The following is a 26,512-nucleotide window of genomic DNA, read 5'->3' on the forward strand; positions in this document are numbered from 1 at the left end:
GCTATCTCTAGAAAAAGAGTTACCACAACAGGCATGCTTAGAAACTTTTTTTACTCCCCAGATAGAATGGCTTCTTCCTATGAGTAGCAGGCCAGACTAGTAAGCAAGGTAATCAAAACAGCATTAATTATCATTGGCTATATATCATATTTCTTCAACAAAGTATGTCAATGGTATTTTCCATATTCTTCTATGAAATTTCTAATTAGGTGGCTTCGTACTCTGAAAAGGTAGTACAGAAACAAGATGGAAAAAATGGATTTAGAAAAAATAGTCTCTCTGAAGGGTGAAGTGATTTCTCAGGAGTATGTGGGAGTAATAAACATTTCTTTAAAGATCCCACTCTGATTTCTCTTGTTCTATGAGAAAAAAAATACAACAGAATTTCAGAAGACCCAACTGAAAATATTCCATGTGCATAAATTTATTTTAAATTTTATTGCATCACATTATACAAGCATTAAACATGGCTTCATGTTGATGACTATTTAAATGTGAAAATTTATCATTCATGTCAGTACCCTTTGGCTATTTACAAGTAAGGAATTTCTATGTACTTTATATATCTCTGTATTTGTATGTACATATGTAAGAATACATGACTATACATATGTACACAGAGAAATACATCTATGGCCATACATATAGCTATAGATATGTCATATATAATAATCTCCTCAGAAAGATCTGAAATTAAAAAAAAAAAAAAAAAGAAAAGGTTGTAAACAGGGTCTTGTCTCTATTGTTTGGTGACATGGAATTAGGACCATATGATGACATTCTAAGAATGTGTGTCCAGGTGTTTGAATACCCTTATTAGCCCAGTGTCTGTAAAATTCACATGGGGTAGAATGCAAAAAAGGTAGCAAACAGGCTGAAAAACAGGCCCAGTATACAAGTTCCCCTTGGTTTTAAAAACTTGAGAAAGTAACTGCCCATGACGTGCATGCTTGCTTGGTCAAGAATGGTCTATGGATAGATAGCAATTGTGTGCTGCAATGTGATTTCACAGCAGCATGATTTTCCAGTAGTCCTTTAGGGTGCTGACCCCCCTGCTGATGCCAATGTCTGCAACATGCACTGCGGCTGCGTTTTAGTCATTCACTTGAATGTGCTTTTGCACAGCTGGGAGAAGTAAACAGAATTCAGGTCCTTGGTTTGGAAATAAACTATTACCTAGAAAGAGAAAAGAAGGCATTAAAACCCTATGTACATGTGATGGCTTAAGAACATAGTGTGTAATGGTTGTTTTGTATTGACTATGCATCAAAAGCATTTAAAGAATTTGTAACCCCAAATCGAGTCAGGTATGGTACAAACATTATTATGTCTGCTTTACAGATGAACAGACTGAGTCAGAAAGGCAGTCTGAAGCAAAGTGACATCCTGCCAACTGTTGCAGGCATAGAGTCAGATGGATAAACACTATGCTTTCAAGCAAAAATTATGGCCTCTGGGAAGAGAGCAGCCCATTGTGATGAGGCTAGAAGAAGCTCCCAGTTGGTTACCAGCCCTACAGACCAGTGCAGCCCCTGGGTGTAGGTAATGTCATTGCTTCATCCTGGTCTCTAGCCACTGGAGCTCCTAGGAGCAATGTTCTTCACTAATGTCTGCCTCCTACCCCCAAACAAAGCCATCTGGATAGTCAGTCTTTCTCCTCTGACAGCTGACCAGAGCCACAGAAGAGGTGATCTGAATGAGTATCAGGACCAGGGGCTTGGAACAAATTCTAGGATTCAGAATATTAAAGCTGGATAGGCTCTTAAAGTATTGTTCAGTCCACCTACTTTACTTTTACAAATGTGGAAATCGAATCCACATGAATATTCCCTTCCAGGTCCTACAGATAGAGAATGGAAAAACCAGATCTAGAATCTGAAAGACTACAACAAAATATTTAACTATACAAATCCCCTACAGTATTCTATAGCACTTTATTGCTTAATATGTGTCTCACATACATTGCCTTATTTGAATTGCGTATCAGCTCTGCCAAACAAGAAGTCTTAGAAAAATTAAGCAATTTTTCCCAAATCACAGAACCAAATGGCAAATTTGGGAAATGGCAAAATTATTATGTTGCAAAAAATGTCTTGACTTTAAGTGAAACCTACTTTGGAATTGTGAAAGGCCTACTTTGGAATTGAGGGTTAGAGCATTGTTCAATATCTATATACCACTATACTACCTGTGTCTGGGATTTGGGTGATTTCCTCCAAGTCTACCTTCATATCCAACTCATAATAGCCTTCTGGACTTCTTAACACAGATCTGGTGTGACACAAATTCACTAACATCTCTGCAGATATCTGCTACTTCTTAACCAATACAAAAAGTGAAAAACATAATTTTTCCCCCACGTATACCTCATTTTTCTTTTGGAGGTCAAATTTTGAACAATGATTTCAAAGTTAGTCTTCAAACGAGTGGAGACAGAGGAATGATGGGTGAGGAAGGCAAAAGAAATGCTATTATATTAGATGCCAGAATACCAAAAGAGAGAGCTCATCTATCATTTCATCACTGAAGAAACAGAAGCCCAGAGGTTAGCTAACTAGCCCAAGGACACACAGCTAATAGAATTGTCAGAGAGAAGGTTTCAGAAAAACTTTCTGATAAGATATGTGGGAACATTATGAAACTTTCTTACAATGTTTTCAGCTTTAATCCACCTAACCTTTATCAACTTAATTATGTTCAAAGGGTGCCTTGTACTTAACACTATGCTAACTAGTTGAAAGAATAAAATTACTGTCCATAAGGACTTTCCTAAATATGCTTAAAATTGGGCTGGAGAAGCCTGATAACTATTTGAAAATCATAAATTAATAATACAGATCCATATATGTGTCAATACATGTAACACTGATGAAATAACCAGGGAAGTTTATAAGAAGTGAGACTCAGTGAGCTGATGAATCTGGGGAAAACTTAGAGGGTATGGTGTGACATGGACCAGCCTGGTAGGAAACAATAAATGGGTGATGAAGGGAAGGCCATCTTGGGTCAGATAAAAAGGTGACTTTCCATCCCCAAGACAACATGTCTCTTCTTTCTGTTTAAAGAGAATCTCCAGACTAGAGTGGAAGGGTGAGAGGGAGGTTTATTTTAGGAACACTGAGGCCAACTCCTAAAGACCTTGATTGCCAGACCAAGAGTGGCATGGAGGTAGAGAAGAGTTGCAGGAATTATGTGCAAAGGGAAGATAAAGTTAAATTGTGCAATTAGAAACAGGCTGGTTTGGGAAACTTCTAAGGAGTTTGATTTCTATTAGTAGGTCATGACAAGCTTTGACTCAGGAAGTTTAAAGCACCTCCTTCAGCCCAAGGAGAGGTTTTAGACCATGAGCACACTTCTCACCTACCTGGTCATGGCCACTCATTGTGGTGTGCTTTTCCATTTTTCTTCCTCTCCTTTCGTTCCTTTTGGAGACGTTCCAGTTCTGCTTCATACATCATCTCCTGAATCAAGTACTTCTCTCTTCTCATTCGATCCCTTAGATCTTTTGGGAGGTCTGGGATCAGATATGAAATGAGGTGCTTTATACAGAACACGAGGTGCTAAAAACATAAAGGAGAATACAATAAGTTAGCTCTATTTACCATCCTTAGCTGGAAAGAGCTCTGGAACTTGGTGCAAGAACTCCTCTCACTCCAGGGATGTGGAGCTTCTTGAATGTCTGGAGAGTGGAAGGAGGCCAGGGGAAGTATGTGAGGAAAGATGATCACAGGGACAGGTGAGGACTAAACTTGGTCTGATGACAATTCTTAGGGAATGAGAAAAGCAATCAGGAAAGAATGTAGAGAAGGAGTGGTCAGAGGATGTAAAGGTGAGCCAGAAGTACCTACACCATGGAGTCAGGAAACCCGGGGTTGAATCCTGGCTCTGTAGCTTTTATTACTGAAGAGGTGTCTACTTACCTGGGAATAAGTCACTCGGAGCTTCAATTTGCTTGTGTATAAAATGGGCATTATGGGGGAAGATTATAAGAAAACATTTCAAAATGCTTTGCAGATTGCCAAATTTGCTTTGTAAATTTTGATTACGAAAATGACCAGTAGGCCTAAAGGAAGTGATCATTTCAGGAAGAAACTTTTTTTCTGGTAAACTGCCACAAATTCTTTATCTGACTTACTTAAAGCTGAAACTCTAGAAACACTGTCATTTCTGTTTGTCTATATGATGACCAGTAAAGCACTAGATGATAATTTAAAGACTCTCATTATTCTAGAGTATTAAATAACTGAATTCCCAGGGGAGAACAGCTTATCTTTTCTTGGTTACCTGGAATGAAGGAAAAAATGATGGAAGAAGAGGTACAGGAAATGTCCAGTCCAAGCCAAGAAGTTGTCCTGGTTTGCATTAATCTGACTTTAACATATGTGACAGGAGGTGGAATTTCCATATATAAGTACGGTCACAGAAATGCAAATGATTTCTAGTAGCAATTTTCTTAAAGACTAAAAATAGATGATGTATTTTTGTTGATATAAAGTATATGTAATTGCTAGGTAGATTAAAAGTCAGTTTTGAGTCTAAGTTAATACTTGTGTCCTGAGTGTGAGTAATGTTGTGATGAACACAACAGAGGCTACCACTTATACAAGAGCCAGTTCAATGTTTTCCAAACTATAGTCCTTGAACATCTACGTAAGAAAGAATCACCTCGGAGAGCTTGTGAGAAGCAAATTACAGACATGATGTATCTGACTCTCCAGAAGTAGTGATGGAAAAAGCTGCAGTTTTCCTAAAGATGAAGAACAATCGCCCTAGAACATTAGGACTGATGATTTGTGACCTACCCATAAACAATCAAGAATAGACTTTCAGTTGTTTCTTGGGCAACTCAAGGGGAAGAAAAAGACTTTTTTTTTTTTTTAAGAATTTTTACTTATTTATTTGACAGACAGAGATCACAAGTAGGCAGAAGGGCAGGCAGAGAGAGAGGAAGGGAAGCAGGCTCCCTGCTGAGAAGAGAGTCTGATGTGGGGCTCGATCCCAGGACCCTGAGATCATGACCTGAGCTGAAGGCAGAAGCCTTAACCCACTGAGCCACATAGGCACCCCAGAAAAAGACTTTTTAAAGAGGCTATATAAAAAAAAAAATCACTGTAATACTTCTGGACATACATAATCCCATTGAAAGCTCTCACATTTACATTTATGCATTACTCTTAGTTACTTAATTATGGCAAAGGAATAGGTTAAAAGAACATACCTCAAACACAATGATAAAAGCCAATCGAGCTGCTAGGACATGCCAAAACTGCAGTGTGTAGCCATAGGGCACCAGTGAATGAGGAGGGTCACGGTAGTCTCGGTATCTATAAATATACAGGAGGATGAATGTTATATTCTGAACTTACTTTCCTGACTCCCAAATCTCCTCAATTCCCACTATGTAGTACTCATTCATCATAGATAGTTCAAAAAGTTTCTCTATCCCAGACTGTCTATCTCTATCCCTATCTGTCACTTGTCCATCTTTTCTTCTTCTGGTAAAAGAATATCTCTTCTCTGGGGAATTATCCATGTGGGTTAGGCAGGGTTCCCCCCTGACCCCTGACCCCAGTTCAAAAGATGAGTCAGACCTGATCAGTGAGAGTGAGAATCCTCACCAGGACTTCTGCTAGAATGAACATTTAGTAAATTATAACAAGTCCACAGAAGGTAAAATCCTGGAGCTGTTGCTGGTTCTCATAGACTGTGTGGAGAGAGCTTGCTTGTGAAGGAAGTCATCTGAACAACACAGAGCTAGCAGAGAGGCACTGTCTTCCTGACACAGCTGGAGGCTTGAGATCCAGCCATTACTAGTGTAGTTATCATCCTGCCAACTTCCCAGTTACCTGAACGAATAAATTTATTTCTAAGTCCATTTATACTAGATTTTTGCCACTTGCCACTGAGGAGGCCTTCCTAATATCTGCTCCAACTATAACTTTTGGGTCAGCATCAAATCCCATAAACATTTGTGAAATACCTGGTTCCTATTATGAACCAGGCACCTGTCCTCGGAACGTAAATTCATTTGACTCCATTTTATCTTTGCCATTATCATTACTATTGTCACAGGTAGGAAAACTGAAAAGTGGCTCTCAATATTATAGAGTTTTCACATGTCTTAAACCCAGTGTTCTTTTCATTAGCCCCCATTAGAAATGTGGAAAGGTCTGGAGATGCTAATTCTTCTAACAGTTCTGTGTGTAAACATACCAAATTCCCTTCTCTGAGGAAAAGTTATGATTATCCAGGCTCTCAAGTAAGATAGTACCTAACATTAGGATTGGCACTAATTTGTATATGAGGATACAAGACAATTCCTATGTGGAGTATCTTTTTTAAAATTATGTATAATTGACATACGATGTTATATTGGTTTCGGGTATAGAACACATTGCTTTGACAAAATTTAAACATTAGTATTCCTCACCATAAGTATAGCCTCCATCTGTTATCATACAGCATTATTACATTATTGACTATATTCCTTATACTGTACTTTTCATCCTGGGACTTATTTTATAAGTGGAGGTCTGCAATCTCCATTATCTATGTAGCCTATTTCCCTACCTACCTCCACTCTGACAATCACCACTTTGTTCTCTGTGTTTAAGAGTTCATTTGATTTGTTTTTTATATTCCACACATAAGTGAAATCATATAGTATTTGTTTTTCTCTGACTTATTAACTTTGCACAATACTCTCTAGGTCCATCCATATTGTCACAAATGTCAAGATCTCATTCTTTTTAATGGCTGAGTAATATTTCATTGGAGGCATACAAACTACCACTTCTTTTTTTTTTTTTAAAGGTTTTATTTATTTATTTGACAGAGAGGAATCACAAGTAGATGGAGAGGCAGGTAGAGAGAGAGAGAGAGGGAAGCAGGCTCCCTGCTGAGCAGAGAGCCCGATGCGGGACTCGATCCCAGGACCCCGAGATCATGACCTGAGCCGAAGGCAGCGGCTTAACCCACTGAGCCACCCAGGCGCCCCCAAAATACCACTTCTTTATCCACTCATCTATCAGCAGACACTTAGGTTGCTTCCATACCTTAGCTATTATACATAATGCTTCAATAAACATAAGGGCACATGTATCTTTTTAAAAAAAATTTTTTTAATTTATTTTTTATTTATTTTCAGCATAACAGTATTCATTATTTTTGCACCACACCCAGTGCTCCATGCAATCTGTGACCTCTATAATACCCACCATCTGGTACCCCAACCTCCCACCCTGTAATTGTACTCTTAGGTATTTACCCCAAAGATACAGATGTAGTGAAAAGAAGGGCCATCTGTACCCCAGTGTTTATAGCGCATGTATCTTTTTGAATTTTTGTTCTCATTTTCTTTGGGCAAATACTCAGTAGTAGAATTATTGGATTGTATGGTATTTCTAATGTTTTGAGGAACCTCCATAATGTCTTCCATGGTGGTTACATCAGTTTACATTCCCACTAATAGTGCAGAAGAATTCCCTTCTCTCCACATCCTCGCCAACACTTATTTCTTGTCTCTTTGATACTAGCCATTCTGGCTGGTGTGAGGTGTTATCTCTTTGTGGTTTTGATTTGCATTTCCCTGATAGTGATGTTGGGCACCTTTTTATGTGTCTGTTAGCGATCTGTATGTTTTCTTTGGGAAGATGTCTATTCACTCTATTTTTTTAATCTGATAATTTTTTTGGTGTTAAGTTCTTTATATATTTTGGATATAAACCTCTTATCAGATCTATTGCAAATATCTACTCCCATTTACTAGGATACCATTTTTTAAATTTTCTTTTTGTTTTATTGATGATTTCCTTTGATATGCCAAAGCTTTTTATTTCAATGTAGTCCTAGTAGTTTATTTTTGGTTTTCTTTCCCTTGCTTGAGAACACATATCCATAAATATTTTGCTGTGGCTGATGTCCAAGAGATTATTGCCCATGTTTTCTTCTAAGAGTTACATGGTTTCAGGATTTGCATTTAGGTCATTAATCCATTCTGACTTTATTTTTTTTTTTATATGGTTATAAGAAAGTGGTCCAGTTTCATTCTTTTGCATGTAGCTGTCCAGTTTTATAACTGGAGGTTTCCCAATACCATCTGTTTTATAGACTGTCTTTTCTCAGTTGCCTCCTTTTTTCACAGATTAATTGACCATGTAGGTGTGCATTTATTTCTGGGCTGCCTATCCTAGTCCATTGGCCAATATGTCAATTTTTGTCCTATGCAGAGCATCTTTGGAAAGTACCAGGGACTGTAGAAATGAGCTGTAGAAATGGGAAATTATCTTCACAATCATCATCTTAATTATCATTAATGCTTATGGTATATAATGATTATCTATTTTGTCAGTAAAATTATATTTATAGTGCATATCTGCTGAAATTAAGAATTAATCTATTAGTGCCTTCAAGCCATTGGTTCCCTCTATAATGATGATGATTAGGTAATTGTCTAGAACATTTTATTCTAATATATGGTTATATAAATGGTTCCTGTCAAAGGTCTAAACTATTCAGGACTTAAAGTCTGCATGAACTATTCTTTTTTTTTAATTATTTTTTTTAACCTTTTGCAGAGCACAAGAATCAGGAACTGTGCTTTCTTCAATTAAGTTAACAAACGTGATTTCTGTGTTTCTTTAGCTACCTATATTTCAAATGTAGTCTGAGTAAACATTCTAGAAGAAAAATGACTATGCTTTTATTATATTCTTATTTATTGTATTTATAAAAAATTTATAAAAATTGTTTCAACAGTTACCCTCATTAACTCCTTAAACTTTTTTTTACATGACAGCATTTATTAAAACAAGATTACTCTTGGAACATACTGCTCCTTTCCTATTAATGCCTCAACACTGCTCTTTTGCCCTTCATTGTGATTGCCCCAGCTCTTTGCTTCTTAGACCTTGTTCAGCTTTTCCTTTGAAGAATGTTAGTAAATCTCTTCCTCCCCAGATCCCTCCTAAATTCACTGGATGGAAAATCATGGTTTTCCCTTGATTGTTTCCAAAGACACAATATGGACATATCATTCTTAAATTTCTGCTATAAATTTGTAGCAAATAAATGAATTCATTTATATCAAATATAAACACTCATTAAATAAAAGTATGAAGACTGAAAAGATTGAAACACTTTTTATGACCCAATGATGACAGAGAGTACCAAACATGACTCTGTTTATCAAACTGTACATATATGCAAGACATAGTTTGCCACCCCACCCCATTCTGCTGTTTGGATTTATGTGGTTTCAGTTACCACACCTTTCCTACCACAGTCAGGAGGTAGATGGTCCTCTTTCTGTCTACTGTCACGGTGCCAATAGTAGCCCAATGCTAGGTCACAATGTCTATGTCATTCTCCTTGCTTCATTTCTTCATGTAGGAATTATATCATCTTATATCATCAAAAGAAAGGTGAGTGAGTACACTACTAGAAGATATTTTGAGAGAGATACTACATAACTTTTCTTATAGTATTTTGTTGTAATTGTTTTATTATTGTTGCTAATTTCTTATTATGCCTAATTTATAAATTAAACTTTATTATGTAAGTATGTATAGGAAAAACATAACATATACAGGGTTTGGTACCACCCACAGATTCAAGCGTCCACTTGGGGTCTTGGACTGTATCTCCCACAGATAAGCAAGGATTACTGAAATATGCAAAAAAGAAGAAAACACTTGTTTTTAGGTGGTGATCTTACATTTTAATTAATGGATTTTTAAAATTAACATTTTAAAAATTAACATTCTTTTTTTGAAGGTAAAACATATTTTTATTTTGAGTTTTTAACTACAGACTGCATGAAATGTACATTGTCATTTTTTATTTTGTATTTTTTTAAATTAGTTTTCAGTGTACCAGAATTCATTGTTTATGCACCATACCCAGTGCTCCATGCAATACACACTATTAATATTTAGAAAGCACTTACATTGGTGGCTACAGTGAGATGGCAATATCAGATAATTTCTATACAGAGATCCAGTGGTTGAGAATATGCATCTATTGGCTCAACCTCTGTATAGTATACAACCATTTGTGGATCTGTCACAGAGCTCTGCTAATTTGTGCAGAAAGGATGCAATGTGCCTACATTGGCACTTCTGAGTCTTGTTCTCAGAATCTATGAAATTTTTAAGAAGTTTCAGTTTTCAGAAGCAGCAGGATTCTGGCCTTCCTACTCTCTTAAGTCATTGTATCAAAAAGTCAAGTTTCTCTTTAGAAGACTCCTCATTGCTACCCTAAGACAATTAAATTGCAGTGTGCTAATGAGTTTGGCTATCATCTGCTTCACTGCTCTCAGTTCTCTCCAGAACTATGCACTGGAAAGCACACTGAAACTGTATTTGGGGTCTGCCTCATTTTATGATCTTAGGTAATTCATGAAGTTTCTTTGGACATTGGTTTCCCTAGTAACACAATTATGTTTTCCATCTCACCAGGTGCTAAAATTTTGAACTCTCCGCTCTCTTCTTTGAATTTGCAGATGAATGCTTCAGGTAGAGCTCTCAGCTGATGTGCCAGCCTACTACTGATCCCACTGGACTTTCCAACGAGGCACAGGTCTGAGAGGTGCTCAGATGTCTTTGTGCTCATCTCTGTTTTTGATGTGGTGCTATTTATTTGCCAAATGTCAAATATTTATTTTGATGCAGTGCTATTTTATTTATTTATTTATTTATTTATTTATTTAATTTTTTATGCAAAGAAAACACTACCCTGGTGCTGTTGTAGAAACAGACAGAAAGCTAAGTGAATCAATGTGCTACTTCTCTAATCTTCATTTAATACCTTCAAAGAAACTAAGTGGTCCAGTGGAATTAATGTTTGGAGAGTTTTTTTCCAAGAAAGTCAGAGTTGTTTTCATAAAGTAACACTTGTAATTTCTTGACTTCAATTTTACCTGTGGGAAAGTCAGGGTGTTCCCACTTAAGTTAGTGCATTCTCTAAAGCAGCTTTTGTTTCTCAGGAAATGGATTATTGGTTTGCAAATATATATATTTTTTCCAGTGACAGGTATAGTTAATCTACTCCCATTTTTAAAAGTGAGAGAGTATATATACATTTAAAAGGATGATAGTGAACTTCACATAACTGCCATCCACGTTAAAACACAGAACATGTGTCTTAACCATATTAACAGGAGTCAATAACTTAGAAATGCCTCAAAAGCAATCCCAGACACTCAGAAAGTTAACTGCTATTTAATTTCCTGCTTTTCTCTATAGTTACACTACTTACACAAGTGTTCCTGAATAAAACAGTGCTTCGTTTTGTCTGCTTTGAATTCTATATAAAAGAAATCATACTGTATGTGTTATTTTGTGATTATATCTTTAATGTGCAATTTTTAAGTTCTCAGAACGATTCCATTTTCTATTTATTTGATACAGTCATACCACTATACTGATTATTATAATTTTATACTAATTCTAATGTATGGAAAATCTCCACTTTATTCTTCAAAAGCATCGTGACTATTCTTCATCCTTTGCATTTCCATAGAACATTATTTTCAACCTCAGGCACACAGAATTGGCCTAATCATATTTAATTTTTTTAAACAAATCTCATTGATCTATTCATGTTCTTTTTTCTAATCTTTATATTTAATACTTAATATGATGAACTCTCATATCTACCATGTAACACAAGAGTTAAAACCTTATCAAAAACTTATACCTTACCCCCATTCTCCTCCTTCTCCTCATCCCCTTGCTTTCCTTATTCTGAATTTCATTGTTATTATTAACAAAAGTTTGTATCAATATTCATTTGTCTGAATATCATACTGTTTAGTTTTGGTTTTGAACTTTCTAGAAAGGATATTATACTGTACATAGTCTTCTGAGGCTTGCTTTTTTTTTTTTTTTTCTTTTACGACCATGCTACTAAGATACATCCCTACTCTTGTAAGTAACATCACCAAGGATGTTAGCCTGTAATTTTTTTTTTTCTTGTGGTGTCTTTGTCTGGTTTTCGAGTTAGGGTAATGTAAAACGAGTTTGGAGGTATTTACTCCTCTTCTATTATTTGGAAGATTCTGAGAAGAATTGGTATCAATTCTTTGAATATGTGGTAGTAGAACCCAACAGTGAAGCTGTCTGGTCCTGGACTTTGGTTTCTTGGGAGGTTTTTTTTGTTCATTTAGAAAGGGAGAGGCAGAGGGAGAGAGAAAATCTGAAGCAAATCCCATGCCCAGTTTGGAGGCCCACTTGAGATCATGCCCTGAGTGGAAATCAAGAGTCAGAGGCTTAACCGACTGAGCCACCAGGAGCCCCTGTTGGGAGGTTTTTGATTACTGATTCAATCTCTTTACTAGTAATTGGTGTGTTCCAATTTCCTGTTTCTTCCTGAGTTGGTCTTGGTAATTTGTATGTTTCAAGGAATTTATCCATTCTTCTAGGTTGGTATATAATTGTTCACTAGTCTTTTATGATCCTTTGTTCTTCTGTGGTGTCAGTTATAAAGCATCTTCTTTCATTTCTCATTCATTTGAATCTTGTTTTCTTAAGGAGTCTAGCTAAAGGTTTGTCAATTTATTTATCTTTTCAAAGAACCGTCTCCTAGTTTCATTGATCTTTTCTATTTGTTTTTAGTCTTATTTCTGCTCTGATCTTTGTTACTTTTTTCCTTCTACTAACTTCATTTGTTCTTTTTGTTTATTTTTGTTCCTTGAGCTATAAAGTTAGGTTGAGATTTTTCTTGTCTCTTGAGGTAGACATTTATTGCTATGAACTTCCCTCTTAGGACAGCTTTATCCCATATGTTTTGTTATGCTGTATTTCTATTTCCAAATGTCTCAAGCTATGTCTTATTTCCCTTTTGACTCACTAGATGTTCAGTAATATGTTTAATCTCCACATACTTGTGAATCTTTCCAGTTTTCTTTTTGTAATTTCTCATTTTATACCACCAGTGTCAGAAAAGATGCTTCATGTGATTTCAATCTTAAATTTATTAAGATTTGTTTTAATGATCTATCCTGGAGAATGTTTCTTTTTTTAATTAAATGCAATATACTTAACAATGTATTTTAGTTTCAGAGTCAGAGTTTAGCGATTAATCACTTGCATATAACATCCAGTGGTCATTATATCAACTTCCCTCCTTAATGTCTATCAGCCAGTTTACCCCATCCCCCATCTCCTCCCCTCCACCAGCAACCCTCAGTTTGTTTCCCATAGTTAGGATTCTCTTATAGTTTGTTTCCCTCTCTTGTTGGAAACTGTTTGCATTGTTATGGCTCTGGAAGCCTGGATAAGAAGTGAACTTGGACACACTTGGGGACGCCCTTGTGTGCCAAGGGAACTTGGAGCAAGTCCAGTGGGGACGCTCGCATGGCTTGACTCTGAAAGGCTATTCAGGGTGAAAATAACATTTGCGTAGTTTTATGTGATTCACTTATGACTTGTCTGGAGAAAAAACACATTCTTGGAACCTTAAGATTATCACAAATTTTGGAGGTTAATAGCCTGTTAACATCCTGCCTGATTCATTTTTCACTGATGTATATGATTGAGTATTGATACCAGCATTGTGCTGAAGCTGTATAAAGTGGTTACCTGAAGAAATAAAGTTGCTACTCGCCTGAGATGGGGTAGTCCTCCTGAGCCCGCTGTCTCTCTCTCTCTCTCTCTATTTTCCTTAAATCTCCCAGCCCTACTTTCAGGTGTTGTTCTCCGGCTGGACCGGCACTCTCTGATTTCATCTTATTTTACTCCCCCACTTCTCTATTGATCCCCTTTTGTTTCTTAAATTCCACATATGAGATCATATAGTTGTCTTTCTGATTCATCTATTTTACTTAGCATAATACCCTCTAGTTCCATCCACATTGTTGCAAATGGTAAGATTTCATTTTTTTGATGGCTGAGAAAAATTCCATTGTGTGTATGCATGTATGTATGTGTGTGTACACACACATACACACATGTGTGTACACACACATATATGTACATATATGCGTACATACGTGTATATACATATGTGTGTATATGTACATATATACACACATACATACATGCATACACAATGGAATTTTTCTCAGCCATCAAAAAAATGAAATCTTACCATTTGCAACAATGTATATATATATACACACACACATATATATATATATATATGTATACATGTATATATGTACACATATATATATATACACACATGGATAAAGAAGATGTGTGTGTGTATATATATATATACACACATATATATATATACACACATATATATATGTGTGTATATATATATATACACACACACATCTTCTTTATCCATTCATCTGTTGATGGACATCTGGGCTTTTTCCATTAATGGCTATTATGGACATTGAGGCTATAAACACTGGGGTGCAGGTTCTCCTCAAATTACTATGCTTGTATCCCTTGGGTAAATATTTAGTAGTGCAATTGCTGGGTTGTAGGGTAGCTATATTTCTTACTTTTTGAGGAACCTTCATATGGTTTTCCAGAGTGGCTTCACCAACTTGCCTTCCCACCAACAGTGTAAGAAGGTTCCCCTTTCTCCACATCCTTGCTAACATTTGTTGTTTGCTGACTTGTTGATTTTGGCCTTTCTGACTGGTGTAAAATGTTATTTTATGTGGCTTTGATTTGTATTCTGGAGAATGTTTTATGTTCACTTGAGAAGTACGTATTCTGTTGCTTTTGGATGAAATGTTCTGTATAAATCTATAACATGCTATATAGGCCAAAATTATTTTATTGAATTTCTGTCTGGGTGATTTATTCATTGATGTAAGTGGGGTATTAAAGTTCTCTACTATTAGTGTATTGCTATCTATTTCTCCCTTAGGTCTATTAATATTTGTTTTATATACCAGGTGCCCCTGTGTTGGGTATGTTGAGAAATCTTGTTGGATTGACTGACCTCTTTATCATTATAAAATGATCTTGTCTATTATATTCTTTTCTTTAAAAAGTCTATATTTAAAGGAGACAATATAGGTATCCCAGCTTTCCTAGGTTTTTATTTGCATGGAACATCTTTTTCAATTCCTTAACTTTCAGTCTATTTATATCCTTACATCAGAAGTGAGTCTCATAGGTAGCAAACAGATCAGTCTTGATTTTTATACATTCAGCCTCTCTATGTCTTTTGACTGAAGAATTTATTTTGTTTATATTTAAAGTAGTTACTGATAGATATGTACTTACTGCCATTTTTAAATTATTTTCTGACTGTTTTGTAGTTCCTGTTTATTTTTTTCCTTCCTCTCTCCCTTTATGATTTGATAGCTGTCTTTAGTGGTGGGCTTAGATTCCTTTCTCTTTTGTATCTCTACTGTAGGTTTTTAACTTTGTGGTTAACCAAGGCTAACCTATAACAACTAATAGTCTAAGTTGATAATTATTTAAGTTTCATCACATTCTGAAGCTCTATATCTTTATTCTCTGTATCTTTACTCTCCCTCTATTTTTTAAAAGATTTTATTTTTATTTATTTGACAGAGAGAGATCACAAGTAGGCAGAGAGGCAGGCAGAGACAGAGCGGGAAGCAGGCTCCCCGCTGAGTGGAGAGCCCAATGTGGGTCTTGATCCCAGGACCTTGAGATCATGACCTGAGGCAAAGGGAAAGGCTTAACCCACTGAGCCACCCAGGTGCCCCTACTCTCCCTCCATTTTGTTTTTATGTCACAATGTCCATATTTTGTGTGTCCCTCAAATAATTATTGTGGTTATAATGATTTTTTCCACTTTTGTTTTTTAATCTCATACTAACTTTGTAAGTGATCATTCCCACTTCTTTTCTATATACATACCAGTGCAATTTATATTTTCATCTGTTTTCTTACTATTTAGTGCCTCCTTCATTTTAATTTAAATAAGTCCCTTTAACATTTCTTGTTAGGCTGGTCAAATAGTGATGAACTCCTTTAGCTTTTGCTTGTCTAGAAAACTCTTCATCTCCCCTTCAATTTTGAAGGACATTGTTCCTGGGCAGAATATTCTTGGTTGGCAGGTGTTTTGTTTTGTTTTGTTTTTTCCTTTTAGCACTTTGAATAGAGCATGCCACTTCCTCTGGTCTGTAAAACTTCTACTGAGAAATCTGGTAGTTTTATTGAGGAAGGGTTCCCCTTGTATGTAACAAGTTGTTTTTCTCTTATTGCTTCTAATATTCTTTTGATTATAAAGTCTTGGTATAGGTCTCTTTGGGTTACTCTTATATGGCTCTCTGGATCTGGATGTCTGCCTTCCACCCCAGAGATTTGTTTTAATTTTTTTAGGTCACAGCCTGGTCAAGAGGACATTTTAAAATTCTCCAGTGGATTTTAATGCACGGTCAAGGTTGAGAACCACTGCTTTAAACCCACTCAGTCAGAAAGAGCTGTCTGAGCAAAACCTCCCTATGGCAGAGCCAGCCCAGGTTTGGCTAAGTGTGCCATACTCACCTGCAATACTTGAGAGGAGTCCCCGAAAACTCACTGCCATCAGACTCAGGCTCAGATCGGTTCTCAAAGTCAGAAATTCGAAACACAGATAAGCTGGCATTTACATAGCCAACCATGCACCTAAAAGAGAAAAAGAATTCTATAATTAGTTCTCTGATCACCTCTGCATCCAATTCCTAGAAGCTCTTCCTAGAAGCTCTTATACTTGTAAAATGCCTTTAGCTTTGTTATAAGCACTCAAATTAGGATCTACTGGAAAACCCCGGTTATGTGGAATCAGGAACAAGTCATTCTTTTATTCCATTCTTCTTGTTCAGAATCATCATCCAGAACATCACTACCCCAATCAATACTCAGAAATAGGAGAAAGACAGCATTGCATGATTAGTAGGCAAGTCACTGTCTCTTTCCTTGATGGTGTAGACACACATACATACACAAACACATTCCTTTATTAATGAATATCTGTACTCTGTCATAATCCCTCAAGTGTGACTGGTGTTTCTATGACCCTCCCACTCCAAATCACATCCCTTGCTACAGTCATGCTAAACTACATTCCCTGCATATACCATATGCTTTCATGCCTCTGTTCAGGCTATCTTTTCTATTTTCTCTTCATTTCTTTCTAAGTAGAAATAGTGGAATGCAAGTTGGTGCAGCCTCTTTGGAGAACAATGTGGAGATTCCTCAAGAAATTAAAAATAGAACTTCCCTATGACCCTGCCACTGCACTCCTGGGTATTTACCCCAAAGATACAGATGTCGTGAAAAGAAGGGCCATCTGTACCCCAATGTTTACAGCAGCAATGGCCACGGTCACCCAACTGTGGAAAGAACCATGATGCCCTTCAACGGATGAATGGATAAGGAAGATGTGGTCCATATACACGATGGAGTATTATGTCTCCATCAGAAAGGATGAATACCCAACTTTTGTAGCAACATGGCCAGGACTGGAAGAGATTATGCTGAGTGAAAGAAGTCAAACAGAGAGAGTCAATTATCATATGGTTTCACTTATTTGTGGAGCATAACAAATATCATGGAGGACATGGGGAGTTTTAGAGAGGGTGGGTATTATAGAGGGCACGGATTGCATGGAGCACTGGGTGTGGTGCAAAAATAATGAATACTGTTATGCTGAAAATAAATATAAAAAAAAGAAAGAAATAGTGCCCATATTTCAATGAGCAACTAAAATGGCACTCCTTCTGGGGGGACGTCCTAATCCCACCAGAAAAAGACTCATTCCCTCTTCTGTATGGTGCTGCTGTACCTAACTGCACCATTACCATACAGCTTGTGCTTGAGGTGCCTGCATGGATGGAGGTCTTCTCCTTTAGTTTTTGGAGTAGAGCAGGTGTCATAAGTATTTTTATGTCTTGTGTAGTGTAGGAATCCACTAAATATCAAATTCAACTGATTTCATTTGAGGAAAACTAAAGCATCAGAGATTCTATCAAGGTCTTAAGACTGGACCAGGAATAAAATTATTACCTACATATCCCACAGCTAATAAGGTTCTTGAGGACACATCTATTCTGTATGAGGAGTCAGTATATTACAATACTAAAAACTTAGGTTTGAGGGTCAAACTGTATCTCTTCTGCTTTCTAGCCATGCAAATTTGGCAAGTTATGTAACTTCATTAAATAACAGACATGCCAACCTTATAGGGTCATTGTGGGGATTAAACAAAATGATACATGTAAAGTGAGTGATAGAGTGTCTAGCATATAGCAAGATCTTAATTAAATGTGAGTGGCTACTATTAATTTTATTTCTTGTACCTTGCAGAAGGTCAATAAATAATTATTGATTCAATGAATAAATCATAGCTTTCAAATTCTCTTCATTAACTTGTCTGACATAATTACTCCAAGCTGCTGAACACCAAAATGGTGACACACAGGTAGTTCTGAGAAGACATAAGTTCTGTGTGTTGTCTTGATCAAGACAAATCACTGAGGTTTTATCAGGGCCTTAAAAAAATGAACCAAGCAGAAGGACCCATTTGTCAAGTCACTCATGGGTGAAACCCACGGTCAGTGGGTGTGTAATATGCCTTAATCCAACTGGCCGCAGGTCTCCCTTACCACTCCTTAGAAGCTAATTTGGAATAATGTCTCCCTTGTCTTTGAACTGCCTAGACCATGGCATGAAAGCAAATGAGTGCTTTGATGATTATTAGCTGTCATAGAGAGGGAGACAGTTTTTGTGAACTATAGAATATAGCAGAGTCTTCTCAGGAGCCAAACAGTGAGAGACGAAAGGTGCTCTGGAAACTTGCAGAAAACAGGTCCAACTTTGAAATGAAAGATTCATAAGCTTCTTGCACTCTTTCTTACTACCCAAAGCAGCCCTGCAGTTTTATTGAGATTAAAACTGTGGCTTAATGGCTGCTTTGTCCAAAAACTCAATTGAGGAAAATTCTAAATTTAAGTAAAATATCAGTCTCATGGACAACACTCTCCTTTTGAAAAAAAGAGGATGTATCTTTGAACTATTTATTAAGCATATTCATGTAATGTCAGTTATAAATCCAGCTTGAAAATGTGTGTTTGGTTCTGTGCTCCTGTGTACAAAGCATCACACATGGATGTAGGACATGTATACAGTTATTCACTGCATAAGTCTTCCTTCTATATCCTTTCCATAATCAGGGAAGAAGAGGGGCTGCTAATACTCAACTGCCTGGGCATTTCTCAAAGCCTTTTCACTGCGGTAGAATCTTAGCTATTGCCCACAATAAATAGTTAAGGTAGTCACAATTCAGGGAAATGAGATTTCTCACAGTTCCCTGTATGAAGTTCAGGTAAGGGCATTCATGTGTCAATGTGGAGGCCATAGACAGCGGCAGATCCCATGTCTCCCAATCTGCTAGCAGGAGATCACCACACCCTCAATGTGGCACACCACCAGCTCCAAGTTAGAGGAAAGATGAAGCTATACTGATGATCAGGCAGTAAGAGATAGAAAAAACTATCAGACAAAGGAAGGGTTTCTGTAAATATAAAACAAGTTAATTTTCTTAAGGGGCCAGTAGAGGGCCTCCGAAGGCATTGCCAAGAAAGGAGATTCAGAAAATATGTTATGTAAGGATAGTATTGTTTGAATTAGGATGCATGCCTTTTCCAAGGAACTTCTGTAAAGACCATATTCATTGAGAATTCTGGTTTTAAAACCATTCATGACTTACTGTTTTAATCCTTTACTCTAAGGAAAAAAGTGAACTAGTGATCATTACTAGTCAGTTTTAAGGGAAAGAAAAGAATGTGAAGTTGACTTTTGAATTTGTAGATTCTAGATCAGACTTACTGTGGAGTGTCGTGAATTTTGCTATTAAATTTGCCTTTGAGATTTTAGATCTAGATCATTCACAAAGAGAATGGGATAGGGCTCAAATGGAAAAGCTAGAGGAAATAAGATCTGGTTTATGCATTTAAAGTCAAATGTGCTTTAGATAATAAATGACAAATTTATAAACTTATCTATAGATAATTAGGCTAATGAGATAAGGACAGAAGAAAGTGGACTCCTGACTTACTTCAATAAAAATGCCAGACATTATGAAAAAAGAAAGATTAAATCTCTATACAGTCACTTTATGTTTTTAAATACAATTTTATAATTGGTTATGCTGTTGATCTATTGATTAGATTACAATTTACAAAAATATATTTATTAAGATATTTGTGGTTCATTCTGTGACAGTTTGAGCATTGTGTCCTTCATCAAGTCTCTAAGTCTTTATGATTTCACTATTTCTACATGAAAACCAGCTTTGATTTAGATTACTAAAACAGATATAGATCTCACAGTAATCCTATAGCCTGCACATATTCTTAGAGAATGTTCCCCAACTCTAGCCTGGTAACAAAATAATTGGTTTATTAAAATGTTCAGTGGGGGCGGGACTCAAAATGATTTTTTGGTGTTATCTAAAAAATAATTTTAATTTCTTTATTAAAACTATTCTGTCAATCAGAGTTAAATTTCATAGTATACACCTTCAATTTTACTTCATAATTTGTCTCCTGATGCATATCCAAAGTTGATTTTAGTTCTCCAAGTGCTTTTCTAGAGGGCTCATGTGACAATTTCCAGAAAGACGAAGTCACTTTATTTTGCAAACAGTGAACAATCTGAGCATGGGCCTTGGTTCAGGAATCTACCTAGGCAGGCTGCAGCCAAAAAGAACTATCTTAAGAAGACAGATGAAACACTTAAAAATTTCCTGTGAACCCACTGTGTGGAGAACACTGCCTCAACTCACAGTATTCCTCCCATGTTCAGATCTGGCTGGACAACGAGAAAACCTTCCCTTCTATGCCTCTAAGATGCTTTCACTGAGCACTCATGAGAGTATGGAAATACAGTCAGGAATGGCTGATACATCCTTTCATAGGGATAGAGGCATGTGAACTGAGTCACTCTGGACATATGCATGAAATTCTCATCTTTAGAGTAGCCAGGGAAAGCTGAAAAAACAGAAGGAGGCACTGAGGTACTCTGGAGTTCTGGAGGTTGGTTTGGTTGGAGCACTTTTGATTTAGAGTCAGCCTCAATTGAAATAGGGCATTTCTATGGATGAATTAAATAATAAGTATAATTTGACTATGCACATGCTACCTCAAAAGCCTGAAACATTCTAAAATTTGACAATGCTGCTCCTCTATTAGTTCATTACTAAAGCATTTCCGAATTGGAAAAACAACAACAACAACAGCAACAACAAACAAACCTTAAAAAGGATAATAAAGTAGCTGGCGGGGCAGAACACAAGATTCATGAAGAAACTTATACCAAAGCAACTATTTGCAAACAAGAAAAATGACCAATGGATTAGAAGATAGAAGGTAGAACTATAAGTATTCAAAATGCCAGAAGGCTCTTATGTGAAGATGATATATAACAAATAGCCCAGGGAGCCCAATAAACCTAAATCAAAGAGACTCTTAGGTCTCCATGAACATTGTTTTAAATCTAATAAGCTGTCAATAAGCTTTGATTCACTATCAACTGCATGTAAATATTCCCATATTATTTTCAGGTTTTGGGTTTTCCCCACAAACCAAAACAGGTTTCATTACATTTGTGGTCCAGGAAGAATTTAAATAACCACTGGGACTTAAACCCCCAAGAAATTTTCTCCTGTTGGGTAAGCTAGATAAACATTATGTGGCAATGGCCCCCACGGCTGTGTGGTTCAGGATGGCAGGAACTGTATGAGTTTAGGCTTTGCCTTCATGGGGGTTCCATCAGTTACTCCACCTTGTGATTCTGGATTTAATCTCTCAGTCTCTTTCTGCTCTTCAAAGTGGGGGTAATAATGCACGTCCCAGTCCTGGGGTTGTTTTGAGAATCAAATGCAAAACAAATGGGAAAGTGGTTTAAACAAAGGCAAGCTTTTCTAGGCTCAGTCAAACAGAGGATGCTGGCAACAGTTAAAATTAGAAAGACTACATGAGTAATATAGTATGTCTTTAAGTCTCTTAAAATGGGATGGTTCACTTGAAGTTGCTAGATAATTAGTGTCTAATGGCCACATGGTTATTATAGTAAAGAATTTTATAGAAGCCTCTTCAAATAGTGGGATTGTAAGCTTTACTGCTTTCAACCATTCATGCCTTAGAGCAGTTAAGCAGGATTAATAATGAAATTGGACCTAGGCCAGGGGTACATGAATTTGGTTGAATTGATTTGGTAGCACATTACTCCTTGGGGCTAATCTAACTACAGTAGTTATATGGATTAGTTTTGTTCTGACTGGTAAACCAGGAAGCAGGGCTGCCTGTGTGAGTAGTCATAGCCCATGTGGGATGATTTCTGGGACATTGAAAAGTCTCCCAAAACATAATCTACTCTGATTTACAGACATCTAAATTCCACAATTAGAACTGGATTATTTTTACTTTAGCCAAGAAGAATTTTTTCTCCTATTAAAAAGGATATAGAAATGAAATCTAGGGGATGTGTTATAATTTTGCTTGGACTTTACCTGACCAGAAATACCCAGAAAGTCATGACTTTTGGGGATCACTTAGGTGATGCCACAGAATTGAATTTGCCTGAGGTAATATGTACCTTGGTCAGGTCAATAGCCAGGAAAGAATCATTCAGTTACTGAGTTATTGAGTACCTACAGGATACTTATCACATGGTTGCACATTTCTGGTGCAGAATTTGTAAAGTCTCCATATGATGTCACAAGAGGAATCAGATTGTAACTGTCTCTTACAAACTTATAAAAATGACATAACTGTATACTAGATCATGTGCTACTTGTTTCGGCTTACACATATTAGCAAACCGTACATTTCTGAATTCATAGTGAGCAGGGGTTAGGGGTAGGGGAAATGATTAATTCCACCTAAAGTTTACCTGTATTGAGCCCCAACTCTTCAGTCAATCAGGATGTGTTTTCCTTAGCTGCAAGTGTCCTCATAACTTCACCTCCCCGACTACTGTCCTTCTCATCCTGGGTTGCTTTTGACTGAGTGTACCAGCATCACACAGTGCATAGGGAATGGGGATTTCATGACAGTTTTATGACAAACTTACTTTTGTCCAGCTTCTCCTTGGCCTGCACAAGGTCCATACTTATAAGCATACACCAAGCGAGGGATAAAGTCAGATGTTATCGCTATGACAAATGCATTTGTAATAACCGAGAGAATTCCAATGCCTTCAAGAATTCCATACCAAATTCCTATTCAAAGAGAAGTGTTATATTAGTTCCAGACACAACAGCAGGAATAACAGTAGGAAAACAACTGGGGTAACTCATTTCAATAGTCCTTTCCATGGGTCCATTCAAATTCCTAAATACATTTGTCATCAAGAGTAAGAATTTGTACTTGTAAACACCTTGGCATTGAAGGAGTTTCTGGGAAAGTGTCAATGCTCAAAACTTAATGAGTCAGTCAGGATCAGGCTTAAGTCAGAGAGTTCTAGTCAGTGATAAGGCACCAATACATTATCCAATAAGATGAGCACTTCCACTGTTAAGCCACTAGAATGGGATGGGAGCTCCTGAAGGGTGCTGACATCTGGGTGGGCCCAGGGCCTGTTGCACTGACCTAGGATAGGTGCTCACTGAATGTGGTTTCTTTCATATGGAGGTTAGAGACTGCTGTGAGCCATGTACATCTATATTCAATTCTCTTCCATATACACTGAGTGCCTGCTGGTTCTGTTCCAAGCAATTGATGCAGAAGTAAATAAAAGATCATCTCTGATCTCAGGCAGTGCTCAAGAGGCTGCATTTGATTAGACTCAGCCTCTCCTGTCAAAAGCCATCTCTGTCTTTAGAAAGACTGGATTATGCTTTATGTGACTTGGAAACATTTGGGCAAAAGAAAGCAAATGGAAGATTACTTTAAAAAGGAAATAAGCAATAATAAATCAAAATTCTAGATTCCAAGTTCAAATAACAAAATTGAAAATCTATTTAAGCACAAAGTCTCTAGTATTAGAAATTATGAATTTCCAAATAGGCACCTTTACTTCTTGTCTCATGTTATTTAAAGCTAACATAATTATTCTTTTGCAAGAATAAGTTAAGTCATCTTACATGGAAACCATAAGTAAAAATCTAGAGTTGGTGTTTGTTTTTACTTTATCCACCATACGGTTAATATCTTTAAAACATTTCAAATCCAGCTTACCTATGTCTTTGGCCCTTGAAGCTAAAGGTCGCCTCCACTGTGTGACAAATTTGTAGGCATCAAGTCGAATTTCAATTATGTTATTCAGTAAGGCCAGAAGTGGTGCTAGGGGAAAAGCTGCCACAAAGATAGTTGTGAATCCAAATTGAAGAACTAGAGAAGAAAAAAGGAAAAAGAACAGAGTCTTGGTTTTCCATTACTACTTTCAAAAGGATAATAATCTGAAAGTGTCCTTGTCTTCACCCTTATTTTTTCCAATATAGAAGCCCAGGAAACATCTCTTTCACAAAGATGGCCAGGATGCTGGAAAAAGAGGCATTACCTGGACCTGGAAGGAATGACATCCTAGGAGCAATGACCAAACCTAGGATCCAGATCTTGTTTTCTAAGTACCATTGTTTAATAAAAGGTACACAGCTCCTTGAAAAAAAGGTTTGATTCCAGAGCCATGGCAGGAAAATACAAGGGAAGGCTGGAATATCTCATAATGCCAGAAAGTTAGGAAGTCCTTGAAATGGAATGGGGAGCATGTCAGTAGGATACAGGACAAACCTGAAGGAGCTACCAAGGGCAAGAGTGGGAACAATATATACAACAAAATAAATGAGAGTATTGCATTAAATCTAAAGATTAACTATCTAATATACTAATATAATGCTGATATAAATAACTGAATAAATGAGGGAGAAGGGATAGCTCCTCCCTATGGTAGAATTTTAATTAATAAATTAGAAAATAAATGCATAAAAATAAATATAAAAGAAATGATAAAGATACAATATCACTGTTGGTCAAAAACATTGCAGTAATTATTACAGGCGAGAACCACCAAAGAATGCTAAAGTTAATAGGGGAATTATAGTTAAAAAAATAGGACATTTGTATATTCTCAAAGTATCTCCCTATGTGAGAGTAATTACAGAGGAAATAAACCCATATTTTGGGGGAGGGGGAAACCATTATCTTCACAGTGGAAAAACCTGGTAATCAATATTACCTGTAATAAGACATATTGACATCTCATGCCCCTGTTATGATAATACTGAGCATACACCATTTCTGTAGTGATCTTGCCAAAAAGGCATAACCTCGACCTAATCATGAGAAAACATTAGATAAACCCAAACTGAAGGACCTTCTACTGAACTCTTGGCCAGTACTCTTCAAGTGTATCAAGATCATGAAAAACAAAGAACTGTCCTAGGTTGGAAGAAACTAAGGAGATACAACATTTAAATGCAATGTTGGATCCAGGATGGGTCATGGACAAGAAAAAGTTAAAAAAAAAAAACAAACCCTGGTAATATTAATATAAGGTTTGTGATTAGTTAATAGTGTATTAATGATTATTTTCTGGTTTCAATAAATATATAACATATTAGGGGAAATAAGGTGACGAGTATAGGGGAACTCTATTATTTTTGCAACTTTGCAAAATAAAATGTTAAAAACAAACTCAAACAAACAAACAAACAAACAAACAAAAAGGCAGTCCCTGATGCAAAGCAACCAGACAGCATAAATGAAAATTTAAAAATACAATTTATTGGGTATTGTGGACTGCAAAAAAGTACTTAGCTAAATGAATGACTGTATAGTTTGTTTTTGCTTTTTAAGAGTATTTTAGAACCTAATAATGACTAACACTTATATACCATTTCTATGTAACAGCCACTGTTGTAATTACTTCACATATATTAGCTCATTTAGTTTTCATAATAACTCTATTGTATTGGCATTATTATTACCCTTACTTTACGGGTGAGGAAACGGAGGCACTAAGAGGTCAAATAACTTACTTGACACACAACTAAGAAGCAATTTCAACATGGCTAATGTGGTTCCAGAGTCCTGAAGAGTCAGTCCATTTACCTCATCTCTGTGGCACTGCCACCTCCAGGGTGTCACCTGTCCTGGGTCACATTCATACTCCATGTCTATGCTTCACTCCCTAATAGCCATCTCCTTAGCTTTCCCCTTAGTGTCATCTTTTTGTTGACTTCTGTCCTTGGGTCAGTACCTCTACTTTCATGACTTAATTATTATCTCTCTGATAAAGATTCTCAATTCTCTATCTTGCACCTTGAGTCTTACCAGAGAGTTTCCACTTGTCTCCTATTATGCTATAGAAGCAGCACTCTCCAAACCCTGATTCAATCTTAAACCTCAATCCCTCATCCTTAAATCTGTTTCTCCCTTCATATCTTCCTTCCCTTCCGATTTGTCTTGCACAAAAACCAAGTCTCCAGTCTCCTTACTGGAGTTCACTCCTGTTCTAACTGACTTCTCTTTCTCAGATTTTCACCTCCTTCCCCCATCTCACTTCTGTCAATATTGGTTAAAGCCCATAAAGAATCATCAATCTTCTCTCTATTCTGAACATTTCAGAAGGTTCTCATTGCCTATAGA

The 26,512-nt window shown here is 36.7% G+C and overlaps 1 protein-coding gene across 7 annotated transcripts in view; it reads right to left on the reverse strand.

Moving 5' to 3' along the window:
* Positions 1–408: 408 nt before the first annotated feature.
* ANO4 (anoctamin 4) overlaps positions 409–26,512 on the reverse strand; it is a 461,396-nt gene continuing 435,292 nt past the window's right edge. For 6 of the 7 annotated variants that reach the window (XM_082739158.1, XM_082739160.1, XM_082739164.1 and 3 more), the window contains 6 exons: positions 24,104–24,256; positions 22,998–23,145; positions 16,431–16,550; positions 5,219–5,324; positions 3,361–3,560; positions 409–1,176 (listed from right to left, as the gene is read on the reverse strand). In XM_082739158.1, coding sequence (XP_082595284.1) covers positions 3,369–3,560; positions 5,219–5,324; positions 16,431–16,550; positions 22,998–23,145; positions 24,104–24,256 — 719 coding nt within the window. In that variant the 3' untranslated portion in view covers positions 409–1,176; positions 3,361–3,368. The remainder of the gene's footprint in view (positions 1,177–3,360; positions 3,561–5,218; positions 5,325–16,430; positions 16,551–22,997; positions 23,146–24,103; positions 24,257–26,512) is intronic. The other variant, XM_082739159.1, reaches the window with a different exon arrangement.

Source organism: Mustela nivalis (assembly GCF_964662115.1).
Source record: "Mustela nivalis genome assembly, chromosome: 7".
Lineage (NCBI taxonomy): Eukaryota > Metazoa > Chordata > Mammalia > Carnivora > Mustelidae > Mustela > Mustela nivalis.